This window comes from Rattus rattus, chromosome 4 (assembly GCF_011064425.1).
Source record: "Rattus rattus isolate New Zealand chromosome 4, Rrattus_CSIRO_v1, whole genome shotgun sequence".
Taxonomy (NCBI): Eukaryota; Metazoa; Chordata; class Mammalia; order Rodentia; family Muridae; genus Rattus; species Rattus rattus.
In genome coordinates, this window is record NC_046157.1 from 110,514,425 (window position 1) to 110,541,474 (window position 27,050).

At 46.1% G+C, this 27,050-nt stretch overlaps 1 protein-coding gene across 6 annotated transcripts in view; it reads left to right on the plus strand.

The window, feature by feature from the left end:
- Positions 1-27,050, plus strand: part of Dst (dystonin) — a 396,852-nt gene that overhangs the window by 352,445 nt on the left and 17,357 nt on the right. For all 6 annotated transcript variants that reach the window (XM_032900894.1, XM_032900896.1, XM_032900895.1 and 3 more), the window contains 18 exons: positions 511-737; positions 1,978-2,100; positions 2,202-2,303; positions 4,247-4,348; positions 5,264-5,437; positions 5,744-5,899; positions 7,858-8,055; positions 8,384-8,512; positions 11,261-11,431; positions 12,387-12,542; positions 12,779-12,985; positions 15,366-15,485; positions 19,028-19,197; positions 20,440-20,599; positions 23,751-23,945; positions 24,445-24,573; positions 25,903-26,046; positions 26,669-26,857. In XM_032900894.1, the coding sequence (XP_032756785.1) occupies positions 511-737; positions 1,978-2,100; positions 2,202-2,303; positions 4,247-4,348; positions 5,264-5,437; positions 5,744-5,899; positions 7,858-8,055; positions 8,384-8,512; positions 11,261-11,431; positions 12,387-12,542; positions 12,779-12,985; positions 15,366-15,485; positions 19,028-19,197; positions 20,440-20,599; positions 23,751-23,945; positions 24,445-24,573; positions 25,903-26,046; positions 26,669-26,857 (2,852 nt within the window). The remainder of the gene's footprint in view (positions 1-510; positions 738-1,977; positions 2,101-2,201; positions 2,304-4,246; positions 4,349-5,263; positions 5,438-5,743; positions 5,900-7,857; positions 8,056-8,383; positions 8,513-11,260; positions 11,432-12,386; positions 12,543-12,778; positions 12,986-15,365; positions 15,486-19,027; positions 19,198-20,439; positions 20,600-23,750; positions 23,946-24,444; positions 24,574-25,902; positions 26,047-26,668; positions 26,858-27,050) is intronic.

Below are 27,050 nucleotides of genomic sequence, written 5' to 3' on the forward strand. Positions count from 1 at the left end.
TCCCATGACCACCAGAACGGTAGCCACAACTCTAGCCACGCATATTAGAATTGTGATTTGAGGGCCAAGGGGGAGACTACTCAGACAGTGGAAATAAGACCATTCCAGGAGCCACTCAGGACTACAAATCCTTCTTGGGACTGAACAAGCAATTTCATTCTTGGAGAGCGAAAGACAACACATCTTAGGTTAACTACTTACTGTCCTTTAAGGCCAGCCTTTGTGAACTTAAAACTACGTAAACTTGAGTCTACCCTGCGCTCATGTAGCTTTAGGAGTCTACTTTTATAAGGAGGTGGCCTGGCACAGCCAGAGTGGACCCATAGATTGATCTTGCATCGTGTGGGATAGGCTTGGGCCCGGGGATTACGCGTATACCGCAGTTGGCCAAAACCTGGTCCAGTCTATGTATTTAGCAGGTTGAGTAAGTGCTGGCCGTACGAGCTAAAGTTTGGCTTTTGCTTACGTGAGGACAGCCAGCATCCTCACTGACACTGTTTTGCCGTGTAGCTGTGCAGGATAAGTTGGACCAAATGGTTTTCATCTGGGGAAGCATCCACACGCTAGTAGAAGACAGAGAAGCCAAGCTGCTGGACGTGATGGAACTAGCAGAGAAATTCTGGTGTGATCACATGTCACTGGTTGTTACCACCAAAGACACTCAAGATTTCATCCGGGACCTGGAGGATCCCGGAATCGATCCCTCGGTAGTAAAGCAGCAGCAGGAAGCAGCAGAGGTAGGTAAAGGATCTCAGTTGGACTACAAAAGAAAAGAACAGTGTTCAACGTGACAACACCTCAGTTCTGTTAAAATTTGTATCTGGTTCTGAACGCGGAATGCTAGTGATACCAAGATATTATGGACTCACAGACGTCCCTTGGAGATTGCTCTTAAGATCATCTCTCTGCACCCACACTGCTCATGTCTGTGTCAGACATACACACACACACACACACACACACACACACACACACACACACACACACACACACACACAATGTAAAGACAGGATGTCTGCCCTTGCTGGCCCCCAGCCTTGATGCTGTCTCTGTCCTGCCATTTGAAATTCCTTGGATGCACCCAGCGTCCACTGGGTAAAGCCTGACTTTGAGGGGCAGGGTGTACAGCGTTGAACACACGAGCTGGCGGCCATGCTGCCACAGGCGTTCCACTGTGGCTGTAACCCTGTGGACTTCCATAGTCTTGTTCCTCACCTCAGCGGTCACTTCTGCCACCCCTGTGATAAGCGTCAAGGTTCGATTGGATTATTGCCCGCCCTGTGCGCTTGTACTCTCTTGTGTACGTAGCTGTATTGCTGCGTGGCCTTGAGGAAGACTAGGCAAATGTCTCCACCTCAGGTATTTGATTTGGGGCTCTGCCCATCCCTAGTAAATACTCATTGCTGAGTGGGTGTGTTTAACAGTGACCATAAAAGGCAAGGTAGGGTAGACAGATCCTACCTAGGCCAATGCGTGGGACCCCAAAGCTAGGTTACCATGTTTCCCAACGTTGCTTTGCATAAAACCTTTGTGCTCATATTCTACCAGTGTCTCTTTGGAACACATACAGGCACACACTCCTTGAGAAAATCAAAATGTCTTTTGGTGCTTGATGGTATTTGGGTTATTTTTCTAAATTGCTCCGCTACTTTGTCACAAAGTTATTTTCGTCTTTAGAGCAAAGATTTGGCATTAGAGGATACTATTCTCTCTCTATATATAGAATAGTTAAAAATATATAAAATAAATATATATATATACACACTATTCTCATATATATATATCAGAATATATATATATGTGTGTGTGTGTATGTATATATATATATATATATATATATTTCCAAAAATGACAATATGAGCTTGGGAAAACACTGCCAACCTCACATAGGAACCCCACGGGCAGCTCCTCGGGACACCTTGTCTTGGTTTTGGTGTGGCTTCACATGGTGTTCTGAGGCTCTACTTTGAATTCCAGGCAATAAGAGAGGAGATTGACGGACTGCAAGAGGAGCTCGACATGGTCATCACACTGGGCTCGGAGCTCATTGCCGCCTGTGGGGAGCCCGATAAGCCCATCGTCAAGAAGAGTATAGACGAGGTACCCATGACTTGCTTCCTACGTTTGGAATGCCTTCCTACCCGTTTTTACAAATCGTTAAAAGTACAAATGTGACACTGAAAGGAACATTTATTTTGTAGTTGAACTCAGCATGGGATTCTCTAAATAAAGCCTGGAAAGACCGGATTGACAGACTGGAAGAGGCCATGCAAGCCGCCGTTCAGTACCAGGATGGACTGCAGGTGAGGGGTCAGCCATGTCCATTGGTCTTAGCCAAGGACAGGAATCTCATTTATCGATGTCCTGTACCTCGACACTCTGGTTCCAGCCCAGCACTGTGACTGTGTGTGCAGCGACAGACAAATCTATCCACAACATTGCAACTACTCTGACTCAACCTTTTCAGACGTACGGATTTACACGCACATCTAAACGTGGACTAGCACACGCGTCAGTGGAATGTGCTTTGGAAAGAAGCGTTCTAATGGTTTTTTTTAAGTGAAAGTAAATATTCCCACACTATATTTTCCATAAATTGTTGAGCACCCGGCAGTGAAGTGACGGGGGACAGAGTCTCAGTTCTGTGCTAAGGCTGAGTGAAATAAGATAAAAGGGATAAACATGGGCTAAAAATACCACCAAGTTAAACTGAAGTCAGAATTAAAGAGAAGCAACACTAAGCCAGCGCCCTCCCCGCGCACTAAAATAGAATTCTGTTTTACTGGCTCAGAACTGGCCGCGTCAAGGTGCCTTCTCCTTTTCCGTACATGTCATCGTTAAAATGGCGCTTTGTCATCGTCTCTTCAAGGTTCCTGTCTGGTTCGTCAGCCAGTTAGAACCGATTTTTAATATTAGAGTTTGTTTCAGGTCAGCTCGGGGTGTATCCCCTCTGCTTCCCTCCCCTTGGTCCTGGTTCCTAACAGGTTGGCAGGAGTTTGATCTTGCATACTTCTCACTGCATGGAAAAACCCTCTCTAAGTATTTCCATAACACCGAAGGGAATATTATTTTTAAAGCTCACATGACAACATTTTTTTTCCTCTTTCAGTATGCCACTTCTCCCTATGTCTGTAAAAATAAATATCCCCGGCCAGGCTCGCCAGCAGGAAGGGCCTTGGACGTTGGAAACACAAGACATTTTTCATGACCAATAACACCTTAGTATAACTCCCACACGCGTGTGTACACCTGCACAAGCAAAGTAACGATGCCTTGCCTCAGTAATCGGTGACCAGTGCTGGCCACACTGGGCTCCCAGTCTGTGCGGGGGACACTACATCACAAGGGCAAGTGTGTTGTTGCCCATGGCTAGAAAAGACCCTGCTACTGCCGTGGGCAAGACACCGTGATTTGACACAGACTTCCTCACCTACAGCAGGCTTCAGCATAGGTCCTGTTGGTCACGAATGGCACTTGAGTTGTTCAGTTGTGTTGCTGTAATGTGGTTCTGAGGTACTCCGTAGGGCCCAAGACTTGGTTATAAAGAGAGATTCATTTTCATCCCAGGTTGCTGCTTGAGTAATTGGAGTTGGTTAATGGCTATTTAAGCATATCAGATAGTTTATAAGGTCTTCTGTCAACTTGATTAAAGTAATTCTGTTATACATTCATTAGCTTTTTTTAAAAATATGTGTTAAGCCTTGTACACTGTGTAGAAACCTTGAAGGAAAGAGAAAGTAGAGGACTGTGAAGCCTTTTGCAATAATGGTGTGTGTGTGTGTGTGTGTGTGTGTGTGTGTGTGTGTGTGTGTGTGTATTACATGCAGGATTTTAATGGTAATCGAGGGAGCGTAGAAAGGTTAGATGAACCGCTAAACAGTGACTTTCTTGGTTACTTGAATAAATAGATACATTTGGGTCTTTTTCTTACAGTGTATTTTTATATAAGCAAATAGGATATTCCACTTTTGTGGTTGAATATATAAACATTTTCAGATGAACTTTTCTGTGAAAGTGTTGATAATTTAAGAATAGGATTTCCCTTGGCCAGCTTTGGTGCTGAACTGGAGGTGACATTTACTTGGTATTTGAGGAGCTGTTTTATATTACCGCTTTTATTTGGGTAAACGCTCCCAATTTTAAAAAGTTTCAGCCAGTTAGCATCTGATTTTTAATATTAAAGTTCTCTTGAGGTCAGCGCCTTTCTCGAGCTGCCATGCTAACACACAGAACACGTGTCTTGCAGGCAATATTCGACTGGGTCGATATCGCAGGCAATAAGCTAGCCACAATGTCTCCCATCGGAACGGACTTGGAGACGGTCAAGCAGCAGATTGAAGAGCTGAAGGTAGGTGTGGGGCTCCCGGTTGGTAAGGAGCTGCCTGTAAGTTCCCTAAGTCACTCGTTCTCCAGGCTTCCCGCCTATTCACTCAGCTGACGTAACTGAAACATTGCATACTGACCCCAAAACGGTGCTATTTGTTTCTGTTGCACATATCTATTAACACGTGCGTCTGTGTTTGCACACGAGGGTGCGGTTCACAAAAGGAGGTCAGAGAACAGGGGTCAGCTTGTTGGGCTTGGTAGCAAATAGCTTTCCCCACTGCTCCATTTCACAGGCCCTAAAGTTGAGGTGGGATGATATCTGCATGCAGGAAGCACTTATATATATATAAGTGCTGTTTTTTTTTTTTTTAAATGAAAGACTGATTTATTTTCCTCTATAGAATTACAAGTAAGCAAAGGGGGTGGGGCAAGATTAGTAACTCTATGTATTTAAAAGCAACTGTGCGTACATTTTGACGTGCAGTCCTTCAGATATCCTCCGGTCTGAATGGAGAGGGCAGGTGTATGCAGAGGGGAGGGCCAGATTTGGGAATTATTTTGCAGTAACAGTGGGACATAGAAGTAATTACTAACAAACACAACGCAGCTATAAAAACATGAAAATTATGAGGGAACGCATACCATGTGCTTGCCTGAGATCGGGAACTACTAAATTCCTCAAAGTCATCGTTTCTAGGGTTTCATATACATTGATATAAAATCAGATACTAAAAAATGTTTCTCTGTGGGATCTGTTAAATTTTACCGCGCATAATAAAAGTCAAATGCCAAAACTATAACTATTCATAAGCCATTGAGTAAAAGAGGGAAACTTCGCTCTAGACCTCTTTTTCTTTCAACGGGAAAATGTGAACTTTAGTTTTTCCTGGTTTATTTTTCAAATGTTCCTCTGGTTTTCCCCCCCCCCCCCCAACAGCAATTTAAGTCAGAAGCTTACCAACAACAGATAGAAATGGAAAGGCTGAACCACCAAGCAGAACTTTTGCTGAAGAAAGTAACAGAGGAGGCTGACAAGCACACCGTCCAGGACCCGTTGATGGAGCTGAAATTGATATGGGACAGCCTGGACGAGCGAATTGTCAGCAGACAGGTAAACCCCAAGACAGTGATGTAAAACAACGACTAAAAATCGCCTTAGCAGAGAATACCGGTAAACCTCAGGAGCGCCTAAACTGCCTTATTAAAATTTTCCCGTTTGTGCCGTGTTTTCTCACACACACATACACACAATCAAATTAGACTTGTTACTAATCTCAAATTAGATATGAGTAGATTCGTGAGCCGTGAGGATAGATGGGATGTCATCCAACAGTTGATCTTTGCCCTTGTTTGGTAAGAGAACATCACTTACCATGTCGGGGTCTAAGCGGATATTTTCTTCTCTGCTTCTTGGCAGCACAAACTTGAGGGTGCTCTCTTGGCGCTGGGTCAGTTCCAGCACGCCCTGGACGAGCTCCTCGCATGGCTGACACACACCAAGGGCTTGCTGAGTGAACAGAAACCTGTTGGAGGAGACCCGAAAGCCATCGAGATCGAACTTGCTAAGCATCACGTACGTACCGTTGCTGCCCGTCACCGTTAACGTTCGAGGGTCTTAGCTTTATGGTCTTAACAGAGGTTGTCTGGCATTAAACTGCTTGAAGTGTGTGCCTACAAGGCACAATGAAAGTATTTTCTCACTAGGGTGGGGTACAGCTATCAAACGTAGCAAGGCCGTGCTGCCGGGCAAACCCTGAAGATTTAATCCCTCAAACCCATTCCTAAGTTAATGTCGAATACTTCTTAAGATTGTAGGAAACAGCCTAAAGACTTGCATGGTGAAAATGCTGTTGTCCTACCATGGCTTTTAATGTCTCTTGGCCTCTGGGCAGCAGTAACTTGCCAGAATGACTCTTTATAAAAACAAACTAGGCTTGTTCTCACAGAATGAGTATCTAGGAGCATTTACGTCTTAGGAAATCTGGCAATTGTCTTAAAAGTACCAGTGATTAGAACTGTGTATAATAAGGGTGGAAAGTAAGACACCCCAAGCTGGCTGTTTAGAACGGAGATCTTTGGGAAACCTTTTAACTCTTCATGTGACTAAGACACAGGCCCTCTTCCCTTTTTACCCTCTGTTTTTGAAAGACCGGCGTGTACTGACTTGAGATTGCCCAAACCAAGGCTGAACGAAAGTCCCTAGCCTCTGCTCTGCACTCTCCCCGCCTCTGAGCATCAGAGGAAGGAATTCTGTAGAAGTGTCCTGTAGATGTAGACACAGCAGTATTCAACCCTCAGACCTTAAGGAAGTGTTCCCCGTCGTTAACGTGTCAAAAAGTGTGCTTGGTGGAACCTGACTCCTTACACAGTCAGTTTGTGCCTTTGGGGGATTCTGACTCCTTGGACGCCTCAGAAACTGATTCGATTGCCAGAGAAGCAATACTGAGGAGTGGGGGGGCTGTCCCATCTGGAAAGCCTCCCGGGTCCGGGTTCCCCTCCAGATGTGCAATGTCTTACATAGGATAAGAGATGACATTCTCTTCTCAATGGCTGCCAAGCGTACATCAGAGAGTGGTAGGGTAGGGTTATAATGAGCTCTCAACTAACGCTAGGCAAAAGGAGTCCTTTCAAGTTGGAAGTTCCAGCGTCCCTTCAGTGAGAGACTTTCATAGCAGTCATTATAAAACATATGTCTTAGATATGTGATAATGTTATAACAAGTATAGAGGAGTAAAATTATCCCTTAAGACATTACGATTAAGTTGAGTTAAAATGGACTTGAATCAGTGAAAATGTTTTAATCATCTAATTATAATCTCTACAAAAGTATGCAGTGTAGGGGTTGGGGATTTGGCTCAGTGGTAGAGCGCTTGCCTAGCAAGCACAAGGCCCTGGGTTCGGTCCCCAGCTCCGAAAAAAAAAAAAAGAACCCCCCAAAAAAAAAAAAAGTATGCAGTGTATCAATTGCAAGGTCATTCTAGTGGGAGTAGCTGCCAAGGGTTTGTGCAGCCCCTTGGAGACTGCCGGTCATCTGAAAGTGTGTCCATCTAGGAAGCCACAAAGTTGGAGGGAAGAAGGTCTGTTGTTATGAGGCTTTTGCTTCAGAATGTTTCACACCTAGAAAATGAAACAGGTATAGGGCACTAGAGGCGTGGTTCAGGTGCTAGCTCCTGACCCATCATGCAGAAAGACCTAGGTTCGATCCCTTGGCAATACCTAAAACTGGATGTGGCGTCCCACACCTGCATCCCCAGCGCTTGGGAGGTGGAAAAAGTGCACACCTTTAACCCTAGCGCTTGGGACTCAAAAACAGGTTGATCTCTGTGAGTTCGAGGCCAGCTTGGTCTACAGGGCAAATCCCTGGACTGCCAGGGCTACACAGCAAAACCCCTGTCTTGAAAAACAAAACAACAACAAACAAAATAAAAACAAAAAGGAGAATGTCGAAGTCTTCTTTAGCTACGTTGAGTTCGAGGCTTGCTTGGGATACGGGAGACCCCTCTCTGTTGCTGATCACGCTAACATTTCCAGGTGCTCCAAAATGACGTCCTAGCCCACCAGTCCACCGTGGAGGCCGTCAACAAAGCAGGAAATGACCTCATCGAGTCAAGTGAGGGCGAAGAAGCAAGCAACCTCCAGTACAAGCTCAGAATTCTGAATCAGCGCTGGCAGGATATTTTGGAAAAGACAGATCAAAGGAAGCAGCAGCTGGACAGCGCCTTGCGCCAGGTGACTAAAGAGGAGCCCCGTGGTGTCCGGCTGAAGTGACACCGGTGTGCCCCAGTAGCCCTCAGATGCAGGTTTAATGTTGATGCTTTAAAGAGAGGAGTAAGAATAATTGAGATAAAGAACAGAGCTGATAAGGAAGCAACTCCAGGTCTTTGCCTAATACTCGTATGCCCGAGCTTCCTCGGAGTGCCCAGGAGTGAGCACTGCCCCTGGCCCCTGGCATTCTGATGAGACGCAGAGATGGCTTAGCAGGCTGGGGATGGTTTTTGCCCTTGCTGGAGAGTGATAGTGTGTGTGACACAAACTTAAAAACCACCTGTCCCTGCAGGCCAAAGGGTTCCATGGTGAAATTGAGGATCTACAACAGTGGCTAACGGACACAGAGCGTCATCTCCTGGCATCCAAACCTCTGGGAGGTCTACCGGAGACAGCCAGAGAGCAGCTTAACGCACATATGGTACGTGTAGTGTTTCCTGCAGCCCTCACCCTGGTCATTCATACGTACGTACGCACGTACATACATACATACATACGTATATAATACATACATGCGTGCATACATAATACATGCATGCACACATACATAATACATACATACATGCATACATAATACATACATAATGGAAGATGATACAGTTTGAAAAATTAAGTTTTGTAGCAGAAATCACTATGTGTAAATGCTAGAAACAGCACCATTTAGCAATTAAATTTTTCAAGTAAGAATCTGCCTCAGAGGTTAGTATGTCAGCACATGAAAAAACGGATTTGAAGAAGTCTAGCAGTTCTGAGTATCTCTCCTGTGCTTGCGCTCTCGCTCTCTCTCTCTCTCTCTCTCTCTCTCTCTCTCTCTCTCTCTCACACACACACACACACACACACAAAGTCTTAAAAGAATTATAATAACACAGCATCATATTAACTATGAACTGTTATCCCCTGAAGTATAAAGACACATCTGAAATGATTTGGTAATTTAAAATAATTATAATTAATATAATAATCATGTGTGAGTAATTCATGTAATCCTGTGGTTTGGGTTTGCTGTTCACGGCTAGGTAAGACCTATTTGCTTGAAGAACAAAGTAGTCTTGCGTGACCTCAGAGGGCCCATCTTTGTAAAACCCTGAATGGCTTTTCCGTAGTTCCTTACTTCCCTGGACGTTCTTAAACAGCTCTCACGTAGTTCTGTTAACTAACTAATAATGAGTTCTGCCTCCAGAAAGCTACGCTTTTAAAAGAATACAAGAACTTGCAAGCAGAGAACTTACCTTTAGAAATTTCAGAAAACCACAATACATAAAATACTTTGTTTGCATAGGACACACAAAAGGAACTTCACGTGACCCTATATGAGTTCTTTGACTAAAAATTCTATGCTTAAAAACAAACAAGCAAGCAGGCAACAACAAAAGCTGCAGAGGGCCTGGAGAGGTGGCCCAGAGTAAGAGGCTTTATTGTTCTTCCAGAGGACCAGAGTTCATTTCTCAGCACCTACCTCACAGCTCACAACCACCTGTAAGCCTCGTTCCAGGACATCACATTCCTCCTTCAGGCCCCCCGGGCTCCAGCATACACACGGTGCACACGAACCCACATGTCTAGACATACACTTAAAAATTAAATAAATCTTTGCTAGCAGATTGGAAAGCACGGTAATGCCAGGACAGCGGTTTCCTTTTGACCTGGTTGTGCTAGAAATGAAGATAAGAACACCATGAGTTTTCACGTACCTGAGGCTGCTTCAGGACTTAACGCTCTTTTTTTTTTTTTTCTTTTGGAGCTGGGGACCGAACCCAGGGCCTTGCGCTTGCTAGGCAAGTGCTCTACCACTGAGCTATAAAACGCATCTGTGTGTGTGCTCCGTTTCTCTTCTAATGCGCTGTTTTTTTAAGGATGAAGAAATCAGGTTTTTAGCTGATGAAGATGTAGTCAGTGGGAATGGGGAGGCCACATTATAACTGCACGCACATCACCAAACATGTTTCATGTGGCTGGTTTTATAAAACTTAATCTCATTTTTTTAATTAAGTTAAAAATTTCAGTAAGATGTAGAATATATAGCTCTCCATCAGAACTGTGATTCAGCCCACGTTATAATTCAATCAACGCGATTAAACCTGCCTTAGTTTCTGATGAGTTGTAAACATTGTCTCATTGGTGGTGTGCTTCGCATTTTAGCAGAATTTCCCTATACAAACACACACACACACACACACACACACACACACACACACACACACAGAGCATCCTCATTGGCAACATTTAAAGTTTTATAAATGATATCATAAACGTCGCTCCAGTAACCCAGCAGTCTTTTCTATCAACTCTCAACTCCTTCGGTATCTTTCTGTCCACCACATGCTTTCCAGGTACAAGATTAAACTGTACTGATTGTTTTTCTTTAGTTATTCTATGGTGGTAAAAAGGGCATAGACGTTTCAGTTTGCAGAGGGGGAGCTCCTCAGAGGAGCTAAATTGCTAGCATGGCACTTCAGACCTGACCTGACTCGTCACTGTAGTGACAGCCGCCTTGACAGCATGCCGATTGTTGGTTGTTGCCATAGATCTTAGCGTGCAGCATGCGTGGTGGTAGACTTCTCAACAGACGAGGCATGACTGTAAGCGCAGGTACAACTTCAATATTGAGTAGAGTGCAGCTGTTTGTCAGGCTGGTCCTGTCAGATAGAAAGATGAACTGACGTGTCAGGAACGGATTGGAGGAGATGGACCTTATTTTTAAAAAATCTGACTCTAGGGCTGGAGAGATGGCTCAGTGATTAAGAGCACTGACTGCTCTTCCAGAGGTCCTGAGTTCAATTCCCAGCAAACACTCTATGGTTCACAACCATCTGTAATTGATCTGACACCCTCTTCTGGTGTGTCTGAACAGCTATAGTGTACTCATATAAATAAAAAAATTTTTTTTTAAAAAATGTGACTCTAGCTGGCAACTGGAAGAGGGGCTGGGTGGTTAAGAGCATTCACTGGTGTTAGAGAGGATCAGGTCTGATCCCAAGCACCTGCACAGTAGCTCATAACCGACTGCGACTCCAGACCTGCCATCCTCACCCCCCTTCTGACCTCCACAGGTACCAGGCGTGCACATAAATGCACATACATGCACGTAGGCAGAGCACTGACACACATTACAAGGTCTCAGGGCTCTGGCCAGTCGCATACTAACGTGAGGGCAATCTCGTTGTAGGAAGTCTGCACCGCCTTTGCCATCAAAGAAGAGACATACAAGAACCTGATGCTGAGGGGACAGCAGATGCTCGCACGATGCCCCAGGTCTGTGGAGACCAACATTGACCAAGACATAACCAACTTGAAGGAGAAGTGGGAATCCGTGAAAAGCAAACTCAACGAGAAGAAGGTGTGTGCTTTGATCGGCGCGACAGGACAGCATTTGCGTGTGTCCCTCCTCGAGCTGTGTTTTATTCCTAGCTATCAGGAGTCTAATTTTCATGTTGTTGTTTTGTGAAGTTAAAAACAGTAGTCTAGCCCAAGAGAACATTGATACAATGCAGATTAAGTTGTATCACAGGTCACAGAGAACATCGATACAGTGTAGATTAAGATGTATCACAGGTCACATATTGCTCCAGGTTTTAGAAACTCTGGTGCTTTTTAAAAATAGGAAGCACTGGGGGCTGGAGACTTAGCTAGAGGTTAAGAGCATCAGCTATTCTCCCGACAGATCTGGGTTCAATTCCCATACTCGCATAGCAGCTCAAAGCTGTCCGTAAGTCTAGCTCCAGTGACTCTGAGACATATGCGTCCATACACATACAAATATAGATTTATATGAACCACACAAGTCCTAGGTTATCAATAACTGTACTCTGATCACACATTTAAACAAAAGAGAGTGCTGTGATTGTGCTTACGTTTGCTAATCTCTCGCATAAAACTGATACATCCTTTGTAACTTATGAGATAGTGTGCATCTTATCACCTTTTTTTTTTTAAATATTTATTTTCTTTACATATATGAGTACACTGTAGCTGTCTTCAGACGCACCAGAAGAGGATTCCATTACAGATGGTTGTAAGCCACCATGTGATTGCTGGGATTTGAACTCAGGACCTCTGGAAGAGCAATTGGTGCTCTTAACCGCTGAGCCATCTCTCCAGCCCATTATCACCTTTTCAAAGTGTAGAAAAATAATCTAGGAACTCTCAGTAACTGCGCAACAAACAGCACCCGCCATTGATAGGACATACGTGGTGTCCTGACAGGGCAGCGACCCGAGCGGGAACGTCCTTGATTGGCTGAAACACAGCAAGCAAACTGTGAGCGCCAAACGCTAAGTCCCTTTCCTTTGCAGACAAAATTGGAAGAGGCCCTGCACTTGGCCATGGACTTCCACAATTCCCTCCAGGACTTCATCAACTGGCTTACCCAGGCTGAGCAAACTTTGAACGTGGCTTCCCGGCCAAGTCTTATCTTGGACACCATCTTGTTCCAAATTGATGAACACAAGGTACGTCGGAACTCTTGGGAAGCGTGTGCCTTCATGTCAGAAGAATCTGTTTAGTAATTTGGAAGCTTTCTTTTCAGTGTATGTTTTTTTAATTGCTTATGGATTCACCCCTCACCTTACCCATCTGAGACCTTCCCTGTGTCCTTTAACATGGGTGCTGCCGACAGTTGTGTGGACATCTTTAAAGTCATTTCATCTCCCCTGGTTTCTAATTATGTTCTCTTCTGTGGAGAAAGGTCTTTGCCAACGAAGTGAATTCACACCGTGAGCAGATAATAGAGCTGGACAAAACTGGAACCCACCTGAAGTATTTCAGTCAGAAACAAGACGTCGTGCTCATTAAGAACCTGCTGATCAGCGTGCAGAGTCGGTGGGAAAAGGTGGTTCAGCGCTTAGTAGAGAGAGGAAGATCCTTGGACGAAGCAAGGAAGAGGGCCAAGCAGGTAATAAACTTGGCTGACGTTCTATGACCTTGGCAGAACTGTGTGATCACAGGACTTTTATTATCGTATCCCATAGCAATAAGGAGCCAAGGTGTTCATTTCCTGAAAGGCCCATGGCCGGCCTTTGCATTGGCAGCCAAATTCGGCTTCCGGGACCCATCTTGAAAAGCCATAGATAACCCTACTTCATAGCTTACCATCAAGGCCCATTGAGAACTTACAAAGTTTCCTTTTGCCGTATGTTTATTTTTCCCCTTTCAACCCCTCTTCTCCTACTCAGACGGGCCCACTGAGTTATATTGCTAACTCTGGAAGCCAGACTTCCTTCACGCCAGAGCTGAAGACCAGGCCTACATCCTCCCGAGTGCTACCTGAGGAACCTAACTCCTCATCCATGTCCCTCTCGTCCCGTGTTGCTTGTTCACAGCCTTCATTTCTTCCCCAAGATTCTGCTCCCTTCCATCTCACTTGAAATTAGTTGTCGGGGGCTAATTTTAACTTAGCCAACCTCACCAACCTCACATGGAACTTTCTATTCTCTCTCAACCTGCTATTGACTAACGTTCATCCAAACTAACCACGGAGAAGAGGGAAATCACTCCTCTCCCTGCCCTGTGAGGATAAATCCACCTTACTTGGCAGAAATGGTTGGTTTTGTTTGTTGTTGTTGGTTTGGTTTTTTTTTTTTTTTTTTTTTTTTTTTTTACTAAAACTTGGTGAAATATTGAGGCCAGAAATTGTGGGGGTTTTTTGTTGTATTTTTTTTTTTTTTACTTCCACCCCATTCCGCTCCTGCTGCCAGTACTGACAGTGTTGGAGTCTGGTGTTTGGAGAGCTAGGCTCATTGGTCGATGCTGAAAGATGTTTACGGGAGTCTGGCGTTTCTATGTTTGAAGTGCGTGAATTTAAAGGTGTTAGAAATGCCGCAGTCCCTTTCCGAGTGAGAAGCATGGTAACCTCGCTGTCCGTCTCTGAAGCAGAATCAGTCCCCAGGGATTCTGTTGGACGACACTAATTCCAAACCTGACGCACTCCTCTGCACAAGTACCTCCCAGGTTTCGAAGAGCTACTTCACAGAGGTTTACCGAATACTGGCTTGCCTCTTTCTCCTCTCTCCGTTTAACCAGCGTTATTGTCTCATTTAGTTAACCAACTTTCTATTCTCCTGCTTCCAATACGCGCTTGGATACCGCGTGCCCTGTTTCCGCCGCTTAAGGTTAGGTTTGGAAGCAGGATGAGCTCCAGAGCCTGCGTGTTTGCAGCACTCAGCAGCCCAGCTGTTGCCACACCTGTCCCCGAGCCAAGCCACCTAGGACCCCACCGACTCTTCCTTCCGCTCCTTTCCTCTTCTGAGTCTGGACTGTGTACTGATTGTAGTTCTGTGGCTCTGTCTGTCATGAGTTTGTCTTAGCCTCAGCTATTTTTCCTTCCCATCTAAGTTAGGTAGCTCTATGAGAGGGATGCGCTGGGCAGGGAGGCCAAAATCTCAGTGAGCTGCTCTCTCGTACACGCCCGCAGCTGGTGACCCCGTGCCCACAGTGCGCTGCTATGGTCACACAGTTTCCGTTACTTCATTATCAGGGTGTTTGGGCGTACAGGAATCTTAACTTCTTTAGCCTCTGTTATGCAGCTCTTTGTTTAAGTTTATTATAAGAAAATAACGTGTAACCAGTTTCCTAATCGGTACCCAGAATTCTTATCAAAGTGTTCTTCTGTAAGGCAAGCAGAAAGAAGAAAAAACCCTGCAACTAGAAATAAACATGCATTGACTCCGAATAATGTCAGGTTCCTGGTTGGCAAACAGAATTAAACATGGCTAGAACACTAGCAAGGCAGGACTTGTGCATCTCAAACCCCGGTAGGTGGGACCGCCCTGAGCGGGGCTCTAAGCGCAGAGTTATCCTCCTGTACTGAGACAGAGATGGCCTTTTCTTCTCCCTGTCACGTTTAAAGATAATTCACAAGCGTGCGTTTTCCTTTCATTCCTTTTTCCTAACATAGGAGTTGAGCACAGAAAAATGTCAGGGTAAGTAGAGACAGATAAACGAAACAAAACAGACATTTCCTGAGAATTTATGTTAACTATTGAGCAAAGGGAGACCACGTGGGCTGGGCTGAGGGGCTCCCTAGCTGTCCCTAGCCCTCCCTAGCATTGTCTGGCTCCTTCCTGTACTTAGCAAGCTGCCGGCCGCCTGAGTCACAGTTGCGTGACCTCAGGCCACAGTTGTACGTGTCCAGGGTTGCTTTGCCATTTGTCAGTGGTCCCTTCGAAATGATGATTTTTTTTTTGTTTCGCATATGGCATCGGTGATTGTTCCTGTTTTATAATAGACTAAATCGCAAACACTGCGCGCTCCATAAACATGGGTCTCTTTAACAGTTCCACGAAGCCTGGAGTAAGCTGATGGAGTGGCTGGAAGAGTCAGAAAAATCCCTGGATTCTGAACTGGAAATCGCCAACGATCCAGACAAAATCAAAGCACAGCTGGTGCAGCACAAGGTGAGCTGCTCGTTGGCGAAGCACGCACGTTCCGTGTGCATTTCAAGAACTGGTTTCTTCTCGTCTGCGTGTGTGCATTCATCACAGTAAGGGGGACCTGCAAGTTGCTAAAAGAAAGCACGAAATTAAAGCCGATGTCTCTTCTGTAGTCTAGAATACACTGAGTTTTCAGCTTTCCATGACAACTCTCTTAACTTGCCATTTTTTTTAATGGATAAATCTAGAGTATAGGGTGCACAGATCACAGTTGCTTGGGAAACCGAGGAATGAGGAGGCAGCCTGGGGGACAGAGCAAAACCTTGCCCCATAAGTAAACAGGTCTTTTTAAACGGAGACATAGGAAAAGCTGACTGATGCTAGCCAAGAGCCGGTAATTGCAGCAACGGGTGTGTGTGTGTGTGTGTGTGTGTGTGTGTGTGTGTGTGTGTGTGTGTGTGTGTGCGCTCACCTGTGTGCATACCTGTATAAAATTCCATCCCTTCTCTTAGATAATCAGCTACGAGCTTTTCTGTGAAACTAGAAAAATGTAGATACAAGGTTTCAAAATAGTTCCCTTTTTTAGTAGTCCTTCCACATTCACGTCCTTTCGCCAGCCCCTGTGTGCCTGTTAGAAAGTGGCCATTGGTCGTACAGATAGAGGTGTGGTGTGAGCAGCCCGTCGTGATTATTATGAACACTTCCACAACCTCAGACCCCTACGTTTACATAAATGACTGCTTAGAACATGGTACTTTTAAGAGGCTAGGAAATCGTGGGATAATTTAAGTTTTATCTTCCTCAGAAAATCTAGACACCATCTTTGCATGTGTTCAGTGGACTCACCAGAGGGTGGTGGCCAGAGGATGATGGGAAGGAACATATGTGCCCTTGGGACAGAAGGGGCTTTAAGATCGCCTTGTTTAGCTGATGGCTTCTTCCTATGAGCTGCCATGGTGGCCAACATCATCCACACTCCTTTGGTGGAAAAACTAGTCCCTTGCTCAAAATAAAATGCTTTATTTGAGTTTTTACACGGATGTTACATGATCTTAAGAAAAGTAACATTGCATTCTGAGCTAGAGAAACCCGGAAAAAAGAACATGCAGGGAATATTAGAGTCTCCGTTTTACCCAACAGTGTTTATCATCAGCGTCTCCCGTTTCTCTAAGACACGTCTTAAGGCAGCCCGTAAGAGCAGTCTTAAAAGGAAACTCCTAGTCAACGTTTGAGGTCTTCTGTCTTTAGGAAGCTCCAGTCTGTCTGTACTCAGATTTAGTTTGTATCTGATATACGGAGAAAATTTTGTCACCACTTGACTCCAGATACAGGCATTCCATTCAGAATAACACGAAAAGGCAGTCCTCAGTAGTAGCAAGCTGTAGAAATGATGGGATACTTTACGTAAATTTTTCCTGATGTCGTTACCTCCTGTTATCAGACAAAATAAATAATTTGGTCGTCTTAAAGTGTGCAAAGTGTAGCTTTTAAAATGCAACAACGAAGAATTGGGTAGTTGTGGTGCTGCGGTTGCCTCAGAGGCTGGTGTTACCTCTGCCATGCAGCACTTCTCAGTCTGGTATGACTCCAGCGTGCTGCCAGCATTGAGCAGCGTCCCGCTGGCATCACCGGTCCCGAGGTCAGTCGCTGAGCCGACCTTTCTTTCTTTCTACTCCTGAGACTGTATCTTCAGCGCTGGTTCTCTAGTTTTTGTGCTCTCTTTGTAAAGACTTAGAAGTACCTACCTAGCTAGGACACACAACCCCGGCTCTATAAGTACACATACACACACACACACACACACACACACACACACACACACACACACACACACGGAGGGATGGATGGTACCATACAGATGTTACATTAGCACCGTAGCTATTTGATCCTGAAAAGCATTCTAACCTCTTCTGAGATAAGACTCTGTACGGCTGGGAAGAACGAACGGATGTAGGCTTTCCCAACGGTCTAACAACCCTCAGACCCTAAAATGGCAGTTCTGACATCTTGACTCACAGACCAATTAGCTGTTTCCTTACTGTGTGTCTTAGTTAGGATTTTACTGCTGTGAACAGACACCGTGACCAAGGCAACTCTTATAAAGGACACCATTTAACTGGGACTGCCTTAAGGTTCTGAGGTTCAGTCCATTATCATCAAGGCAGGAGCATGGTAGCATCCAGGCAGGCATGGTGCAGGAGGAGCTGAGAGTTCTACATCTTCATCTGAAGGCTGCTAGTGGAAGACTGACTTCCAAGCAGCTAGGATGAGGGTCTTAAAGGCCACACCTACAGTGACAAGCCTACTCCAGAGAAGGCTACACCCACCCTAACAAAGCCATGCCCCCTCCAGCAAGGCCACACCTTCTAATAGTGAGGCCGGGGAGGTAGTTCCATGGTCAACCACTCACCTACTATGCACAAGGCCCAGGTGCACAAGCTCTCTACACACAAACAGAAAGAAAATTCAAGATTTTTTTTTCTAGATCATGACAGATTTGAGCTTCTACAAGAAAGAGCAAACCCTCAAGTTCTAAGCTTGTGTTCTGCCCTAAGGCATCCCTGTGTAGAGCAGCGCTGTACATCCAGCGTGGGTGCTTGCTGATGTCTTCCATTGCCAGGTCTCCGTCTGTTATCTTTGGTGGTCTCACACATTTACACGACACATTCCGATCACATCCTCACTTTCCCTTATCCTCCTGCCGCTGAGTCTCCTTCACACTTGCTGTCTTTTGGGATTTTGCTTTGTGACCCACTGGGTTTAGCTCGGGCTACCCATTAGGACACGAGTATGCATGTAGCCAGCGGATCATGACTAACAGACCAGCTGCTACATTACTAAAGACAACGACTCCCTCACCCCCAGTAGTGTATCTCTTTCCTGCCAATAATTCCCCTAGGTTGGGTTAGGCTTCATGCCCACACACACACACACACACACACACACACACACCTATGAGTGACCATTTTACCTTTCTGTGTTTAGCCTTGTGCAGATCCCATATAAGCAACTGCAGCTGCTGTGAGCTTACACACGCCATGGCTTTTCACACCTGTAAGACAATATTTAATGACCCTCCGCCCGTTGTCCAGCTCTTAGATTCTTTCTGCCCTCTCTTTCACAATGTTTGGGGACTTGGAGAGGGTCACAGGCAGCGTGCATGCTACGGTACCAATCTGCCAGGCAACGTGTGCCCACGGGTGCAGCAGGTCCAAACAGGAGTAGCCAGGAGTTGAGATTTGATCTGAGGTCTGCTACTAGGGATCTGGGCAAAAACCATGGCTGGGTGGGGGCCAGGGGGTCATAGACACAAAAAGATGAACACACCACTTTCCTCTCATTAAAGGGGCATATCCAAGTGCCTCCTTAATATTTATGTCTACACCTAAAGGCTGTACCCCTGGGCAATGAAGCTTCTGTTTGCTGTGAATGACAGCTAATCACAGCTGGTCCTGAGGACAAATGACTGACAACCCAGCCTTAGACAAAGCTTCCGACGCTTTTCACCAGTTACCAAACGAACAGTCCCAAGCAGAAATGTAACCCTCTCCTTGTCAAATACGTAGGAGTTTCAGAAATCACTCGGAGGCAAGCATTCTGTGTACGACACCACCAATCGGACTGGACGTTCTCTGAAGGAGAAAACTTCCCTGGCCGACGACACCCTGAAGCTGGAGAACATGCTGAGCGAACTCAGGGACAAATGGGACACCATCTGTGGAAAGTCCGTGGAAAGGTAGGCTGTTCAGGCACTGGTGTCTCCATAGACCCGCGGCAGATTTGCGGTAGGGCAGGGTCTGCAGGCGTAGCTGTGGACCTCAGAGACTTGTCTGGGCACGGAATACCTGTATCCACTAGGCCTACTTGCTTGGTCCTGGATGGTCTCATAGTGTAGTTTAGTGTCCTGTTAACTCACTGTGTAGACAAGGCTAGCCCCGATCCTCCTCGCTCAGAGTCTTGAGTGGCCAGGATCACGGGCAGAGCCACCATGCCCACCCAGCTTCCAGCTCTGCTGTTCAGCTCCTTTAATTTACATAGAACTAGAACCGTCATATGAAGGCATCAGTGAGAGCCTTACTGCTGCTGTCTCACACCCGCATTAGGAACCTAGTATTGGGTATGAAATAAAATGCGGCATGCAAGGCAGCACTGCTCTGACCCAGGCCGGCACTCCTTCAAACTCCGATCTCCCTCCTCTCCACTGGATTTTTGTGAGGCCCCAAGAGTTCACGTCAAAACTATCAAGTATTTCATAAAGCGCAATAGTAGCGTAAAGGTTCAAACATCCTGAACTTCAGGATCCTCGATCCTTAGCTCTACTCTTGTCAGAAACAGTCGGTACCCGTATCCAAAATGTTGGGCTGGCCATCTTTAATGGCATTATGTGATAGTCCCCTAGTGACTTTCTTTTGATAGTTTGTCTTGGGAGGTGTCAGCCCCAGTTGTGACTCACACCACAGGCTCTGTCATGCCCGTCACAGTCTCCAAGGCTAAACCTTCCACCATCTCTCCGCCACAGGATCCCATGGCTGCAGGGCTAAAACTAGAAATCCAAATTCTTTTTCTTTTAAATAAGAGCATGTGTGGTATACCGTTTTATACCGTGGGATCCCGGGACATCTTGTTGGTGAAGGAAGCTGTCATATTCGGGGAGTCTGTATTTCAGATCTTCAACCTGTAACAAGATGCACTGGAATTCATCTCCAGGCAGCTTCAAACGGCCAAGTAAATAAATAAATAAATCTTCTTAGATAAAACTAGCAAATACTTATTTAAACTCCTGAAGGATCAGTGATTTACAAACAAGGGGTTAAGGGGACTTTGCTGTGACCGATGCCAGGTGTGTACCTAAAGGCATAAAAGAGAAAAGTATTTTCTAAGGAAAGGAGGGGTCTGTGAAGGCCGCTCACGATTCTGATTCCTCTTCACTCCGCCTGAGGAACGCCAGAAGGCTAATTCATCTCCTTTTCCTCCCCAGACAAAACAAGTTGGAGGAAGCCCTGTTGTTTTCCGGGCAGTTCACAGATGCCCTGCAGGCCCTCATTGATTGGCTGTATCGGGTTGAGCCCCAGCTGGCAGAAGACCAGCCAGTTCACGGAGACATTGACTTGGTGATGAACCTGATCGATAATCACAAGGTATCGTACTCCGGAACTGCCTTCTGTTCCGCCGTTTGGTTGTGTATTCTGAGTACTGAGAAGGCAGCTAGCAGTCACGGCAGCCTTGAAACCTGCAAGGGCAGGTCCTGCTGCATCACCGTCTTCCTGCCGATAGGTGATTGGGCAGATTCCAGAAGCTGTCTTTTAAGGCAGTGCGGGGGAAATCACTCAATTAGCAGAATGTTTTCCTTTTAGTTACCTGGTCTACGTCTATTTTAGACTTGAAATGTAATTTAATTTTGTCCTTTGGGCTCGTCCTTCAAACACTTATGTGATAAAATTTAAAACCACCCATTTAGCGACTTGGAAGGAGGTCGTCATATAGGTATACGGATCCCGCAGGAGGTCACGAGTAGATCCTCCTCTTGATCTGGAGTGATGCGTTAGTTAACAGCATACGCTGAGAGAATTATTTATTCTAAGAACGTTGGTTTCCTTGTGCCTTCCTAACGCATACATGTTAAATGGTCTTGTAAATTCAGAGTGCATTTGAGGTTTCCAGCTGGTAGTAAGTATGAGAGGTCTTAATTATTTTTATTTATGTGTATGTGCGGGGGAAGGTGCCCTCAGAGGCCAGAGGAACGTGTAAAACTGGAGTTACAGATGGATGTGTAAGTCATCCACCGTGGGTGCTGGGAACTAAACTCAGGGTCTCTGAGGGAGAGAAGAAAGCTTTCTTCAGTGCCCAGCCATCTCTCCTACCCCAAGATCTTAATTTATGGTCCAGCGATGGAATACACTTGGCCAGCCTTCGGAAGAGCATGGATCCAGAGCTGACTTATCTGCCAACAGCTTGTGTTACTTTTCCCGACTTCCCCCTGTACTTCCTTACCGCAGTTTTGGCCTGGTTTCAGAAAATGTGTTTTATTCTAAAATGTTCTCTGCATGCCCTTTCACCCCTGCTATCCTGACCATGCTGATCTTTTCAACTCTCGTTGAAACTTTTAAAACGTATCTGCCCATTTACTTTCCTGTTTCTTTCTGTTCTATGAACAGAATTATACTTAACACTGACAGAAAATTAAAGAGCAAAAAAGAAGAGCGTGCCAGGAATGTGTCTCGGTTGGTAGAATGCTGGCTTAATTCATGCAAAGTCCTGGCTTTGCTCCCCAGCACTGCCGGTACCCAGTGATAGCTCACCCCTTTATTTCAGGCACCGGAGAGGTGGGGACAAGGAGGAGCTGCAGTTCAAGGTTATCTGTGAGCCATGAGATCCTGTCCCAAATAAGGAAATTAAAGAACATTGGTTAGGCCCTGTTGCAGTAAAAAAGTTTAAAATGACCATTTTCTACTAGTTCCTACAAGCTGGATCCACTCGCTCTAGCTGGTCCACAAGCCGCCCTCTCTGAGCGGTCGGTCCCCTAGGTGGTAATTACCACAACCCAAGCGCACACACAGGCACACGTGCGCGCGCGCGCACACACACACACACACACACACACACACACACACACACACACACACACATACACACACCCTCCTAGTTCTGCGGGCCCTGTGTGTTCTGATTCGGTGCAGGCGGCAGAACCCGATCCGCGCGCTCCAACTGCCTCTCAGCCATTTCTTTCACACACTGTCCTCTTCAGCCCGGTAAATCAGAGTTCCAGAAACCTGTAATTTAGCAATTAGATTCACATGTTAAATCCTCAATCCACAATTCATCCACATAATAAATTCACTGCCAGTTGATAAAGATATAACCGTCCACCCAGACAAGATAAAGTCGATCTAGTTCACCTAAATCTTAACCATCCTTCCCTGTAGACTCCACCTTGATCTCCTCCTTCCTCCTCTCTCCCCGCCCTACTCTCTACTGTCCAATCATGCATCGCCTTGACATCAACCTACAAGGCCCACAATGCTTTGCTTCTATTGACAAAAAATGTTCCTGTGATGAATTCAGATGTGTCTGAATAAGTTTACTGCATAGGTGTGTGCTTTAGAGATGTTTGCAACCCAAAGTACTTTCCAGACTGACACACCAAACAACATCAAATATGAATTACTCGCCAAGGATTAGTAATGTAGTTGGAAGAATCCAGAAGTTTAACTATACAAAGAGAGTCCACCCTGAAACTGTTGGCAGTCCTGTCACAGGTGAACATGTAGATATTTTCCCTTCTGTGTGTATTGATAGTCCGTATGTCTGTCTGTAGCCACCTACCATTCCCTACAGACTGAAACCTGTTAATGGCGTTCAAGCTGGACTGTTCTGGCTAAGCTCCCTCTGTGGGGTGACTTGGGTATAAACGAGTAATCCCACTGTGGATAGAGCACTAGTGGTCGAATAGCTAGTTTTTATACACAGACACTTGGTGGCTGATGAAGAGCCCTCGGCCCAACACCACTTCCGGGAGTGGCCTGCGGAAGCCATTCTTCTTAGTTGCTCTTAAATCTGCCTGCACTGAGAGGGTGGGGTCAGAAACCCCAAAGCCTTTTCACCGAGATGACTCCACACTGGCAAGTCCTGGGTAGATACTTAAGGTGCTGTGGGGAGTGGCTAGTGTAGAGGAAAGGACCACGTGACTCTGTTGGATTCGTTGGTCTTTCTGGACCCTGGTAATGTGCACCAGGATTGATCAGTCCTGTCTCTGTAGTTGTCTCTTGGAATGGTAGATAATCAGTATGCGAGTGTGCGTGCGTGCGCGTGTGTGCATGAGTGCGGTGGCAGCCGCACTGAAACTGAAAAGTCCTGGTATTCTCTGCTGCATGACTCAGAAAAAAAGGGAATTTGATGCAGGGTGTGTGTGTCTGTCTGTCTGTCTCTGTCAGGGTGTGTGTGTGTGTGTGTGTGTGTGTGTGTGTGTGTGTGTGTGTAATTGAAACTGAGAAGGCTGATCACCATTGTTTAAATCTTACGTAATCTCATTTTAAAGCATTCTATTCCCCTATGAGAATGTTACGGGATACAAACAAAATCTATCCAATACAATGTTAAACCTTCAAAGCGGAACCATGAGTTATTTCCTGCCTGATGAAGATTCAGCCCAAAATATGGCCATTCAAATCTGTGGGCTACAGAAGTATGCACGTGGCGTTTTATACACACCTCTCTCGCAACAGCGCTCTTGGCTAATTAGGTGCTGTACTTAAAAGCTAACCGTGATGACAGTTAATATGGTTTCCTTAGGTCTTCCAGAAAGAGCTGGGGAAGAGGACCAGCAGCGTGCAGGCCCTGAAGCGCTCTGCCAGGGAGCTCATAGAAGGCAGCCGGGATGACTCCTCCTGGGTCAGGGTCCAGATGCAGGAACTAAGCACCCGCTGGGAGACGGTGTGCGCGCTCTCGATATCAAAGCAGACGCGGCTAGAATCAGCCCTGCAACAGGTAAAATCCACACCACTGAGGGCTCTGTACGACGGGTGACGTCCTGCAGTCACAGCAGGAACAGCTCAGGTGCACTAGCGGGGCCAGTCCTCACCCTCACCTTAGACGGCCATCAGTGAAGGCCAGTCTGTCTCATGACTGTCTAGACCCTTCTTCTCTGGAGAATTTCAAGTACTTAGCAGCAAGTACTTACCATGGGTATTTACTAATCTCTGCTTAGTACTGCTTGAATAAGTCACTTGGGAGTCCAACTGGAGGCCACACTGAACACTGAGCTGTGAGAATGGTGAACTAGGCTTCCTGTGGGCTCCTTCATGTTTTACATCTCTCCTTATATTTGGAAAATATAGTAATATATATCCCTGCCTTCTTAGTAGGAGTAATATGCATAAGTAATTTAAACTAAGGCTTTTTCGTTGGGAGGGGCCATGTGGTTCTATAAATGTCACTAAGAGGTGTATCGTGAAATCCTGTCTTCTGTGTGTGTGTGTGCTGTTAGGCAGAGGAATTCCACTCTGTGGTCCACACCCTCTTGGAGTGGCTGGCAGAGGCAGAGCAAACGCTGCGTTTCCATGGCGCGCTCCCAGACGACGAGGATGCTCTCCGGACTCTTATCGAGCAACATAAAGTGAGTAGCTTCCAGTATAAAACAGAAAACCGAACAGGGCGGGAGAAGCCCATGACTGCGCGTAGCGAGTGCGAGAGTTGCCTGTCTTGGTTTGGTTTGGCATTCCTTCCTGAGAAGAAATCAACCATCCGGTACACTCGTGAATGTCTCCCTCCTCCCTGCTTGCACACCTGTGCACACACGCCTACACACCTGGATAGGCAGCTGTGTTTTTAGGTTCCCTTCTGAAAGAAAGTAGTCACCGTAGAACTAGGCTCTCTGCTCCCTGCCTCCAGGCTGCACGGCGATCTTCATAGAGGATCACCTGGCTTCTGACCAGAGTGTTGTATGTATTTCCAGAACGACATCTCCTAAGTGAGCAGCTTGGCGTTTACAGAATATTCCACTAGAACTGCAACTTAAACACTTTTACATCTGTGTGCAAGATAAGCAGCTCATTTAAAGCTCATTTAAAATGTTATTCTTAAGCCTCTTTAACTCTGGGGCTTGCTTTATTTACTTGGTTAGCTTATGTGTCTCGTGGACCACCGAGTGCTTATGGAGGTCAGAAGGCAGGCGTTTGCCCTTGCCCTCTGTCACGTGGATCCTGGGACACAAACTCACCGCTTCGGATTTGAAGCACTTTATTCTACTCACTGAGCGGTCTCTCCCAGCCCTTTTAATCAAGGGGCTTATAAAAAAAATTCTTGTAAAGAACTAACCTATAATATAGATTATTTAAAACATTGACTTCATAGTGTTTGAATAGCTAATGGGGGTTGGGAGGGGGGGAGCATGGCCTCAGGTCACCAAGGCAAGCCAAACTCTTTTCTGTAGCAATGCTTGAAACTTGGCCAAACCCACACAAGAGTGATCCATGTAACAGATGCTTTTCAACCTTTGACTGGAAATGTCAGATATTCACAGTGTCGATGTCAGCATTTCCGACTAACCTGAAAGGATTTTTTTTTTTTAACACCACTTAATAACCTCGCCTCTCAAGGTCACGCTGGAAGTCCGTTATTCTGCTGTAGCGTGTGTTACATCATCTGCTTCTGACTGATCACTGCCCTTCCTCAAGGAGGGGTTGGCTGAGTACAGCAAGGGGGATAGAAGTGCTTTGTACACGGTTTGCCAATAAGGCCAGACTGTAAGGAAAAATGTCAGGCTCATGGTGAATCTTAGAATCAGCTCAGTAGTTAGAAGTCGAGTGTGTATCACCACGGGTTGACAGCCAGCCCGCATCAGATCCTGCACCGGATTGGAGTCCCACCTTATTTCTATAACACAACATGACATGAATGTCACAGCGAGGGCCAACGGCTAACTGATGTGTCTGCCCCACTGCAGGAGTTCATGAAGAAACTGGAAGAGAAAAGAGCAGAACTAAATAAGGCCACAGGTATGGGGGACGCTCTCCTGGCCGCCTGCCACCCTGACTCCATTACCACCATTAAGCACTGGATAACCATCATCCAGGCCAGGTTTGAAGAGGTCAGTGGGTCTGACGTCATCGGCGGCGGCTGTGTGTGGTGGGGCAGGGGAATGGGAAACCTCAGCAGTCGAGGCCTGCTGTGGAAGGCAAGGCCTTCACGGGAAAGTGTCACGTAGATTCCCCCCAGGACATCAGCCCCTGAAGGAGCCCTCGGCTAGAAAAGTTACAGGATCTGCAGCTGCGTCCGAGAGACCTTAAGAGGCAGATGTTTGGTTCACCATAGGTTTTGTCCCACCTGTCCACTGTGTATGCGGAATAGGGACTTGCTGAAAAATGTTCGGGGCCTTGTATGCTTGTGGGAGTGAATGGAATTGAGCTCCTACTTAAGATGTTTAGCAGTCTAGATTCTACTGTTTCTGAATGCGGCCTGGAATAAGCCCGTTTGGTCCTTTAGAGAAGGTGTACTTGGACATGAGAAAAACACAATGAATGAATGGGAGTAAACCCAGATGCTTGGTGCATCGCTACCATCCTCCTTATGATAAACAGGAGGATGCTCAAGCTGGATCTGAATACCCAGGTCTAGCCAGAATGACCCTGATGTACTTTTAAAATGGGCGTGGCTTACAAAAATGAAAGTAAGTTGCAAGAATCTGAGCCGGCTGTGTATCCCTGCAACAGGTGCTGGCCTGGGCAAAGCAGCACCAGCAGAGGTTAGCAGGGGCGCTGGCAGGGCTCATCGCTAAGCAGGAGCTGCTGGAGAATCTGCTCGCCTGGCTGCAGTGGGCTGAAACCACACTGACCGAGAAAGATAAGGAAGTCATCCCCCAGGAGATCGAAGAGGTGAAAACCCTCATTGCAGAACACCAGGTAAAGAAACTCAACGCTCAGCGGTTAACCATCACCTCGGGTATCTTCTTTCTTCCACTGCTAGCCTTCTCCAGTGCGTTCCCAGACTAGTGAGCTTCTTGACCTGCCACAGCTTGCCTTATTTTAACGGCACTCTCCCTCTGGGCAGTCTGATCTCATTGCAGAGGCCCCGGCCAGCACTTGATTCCTTGTT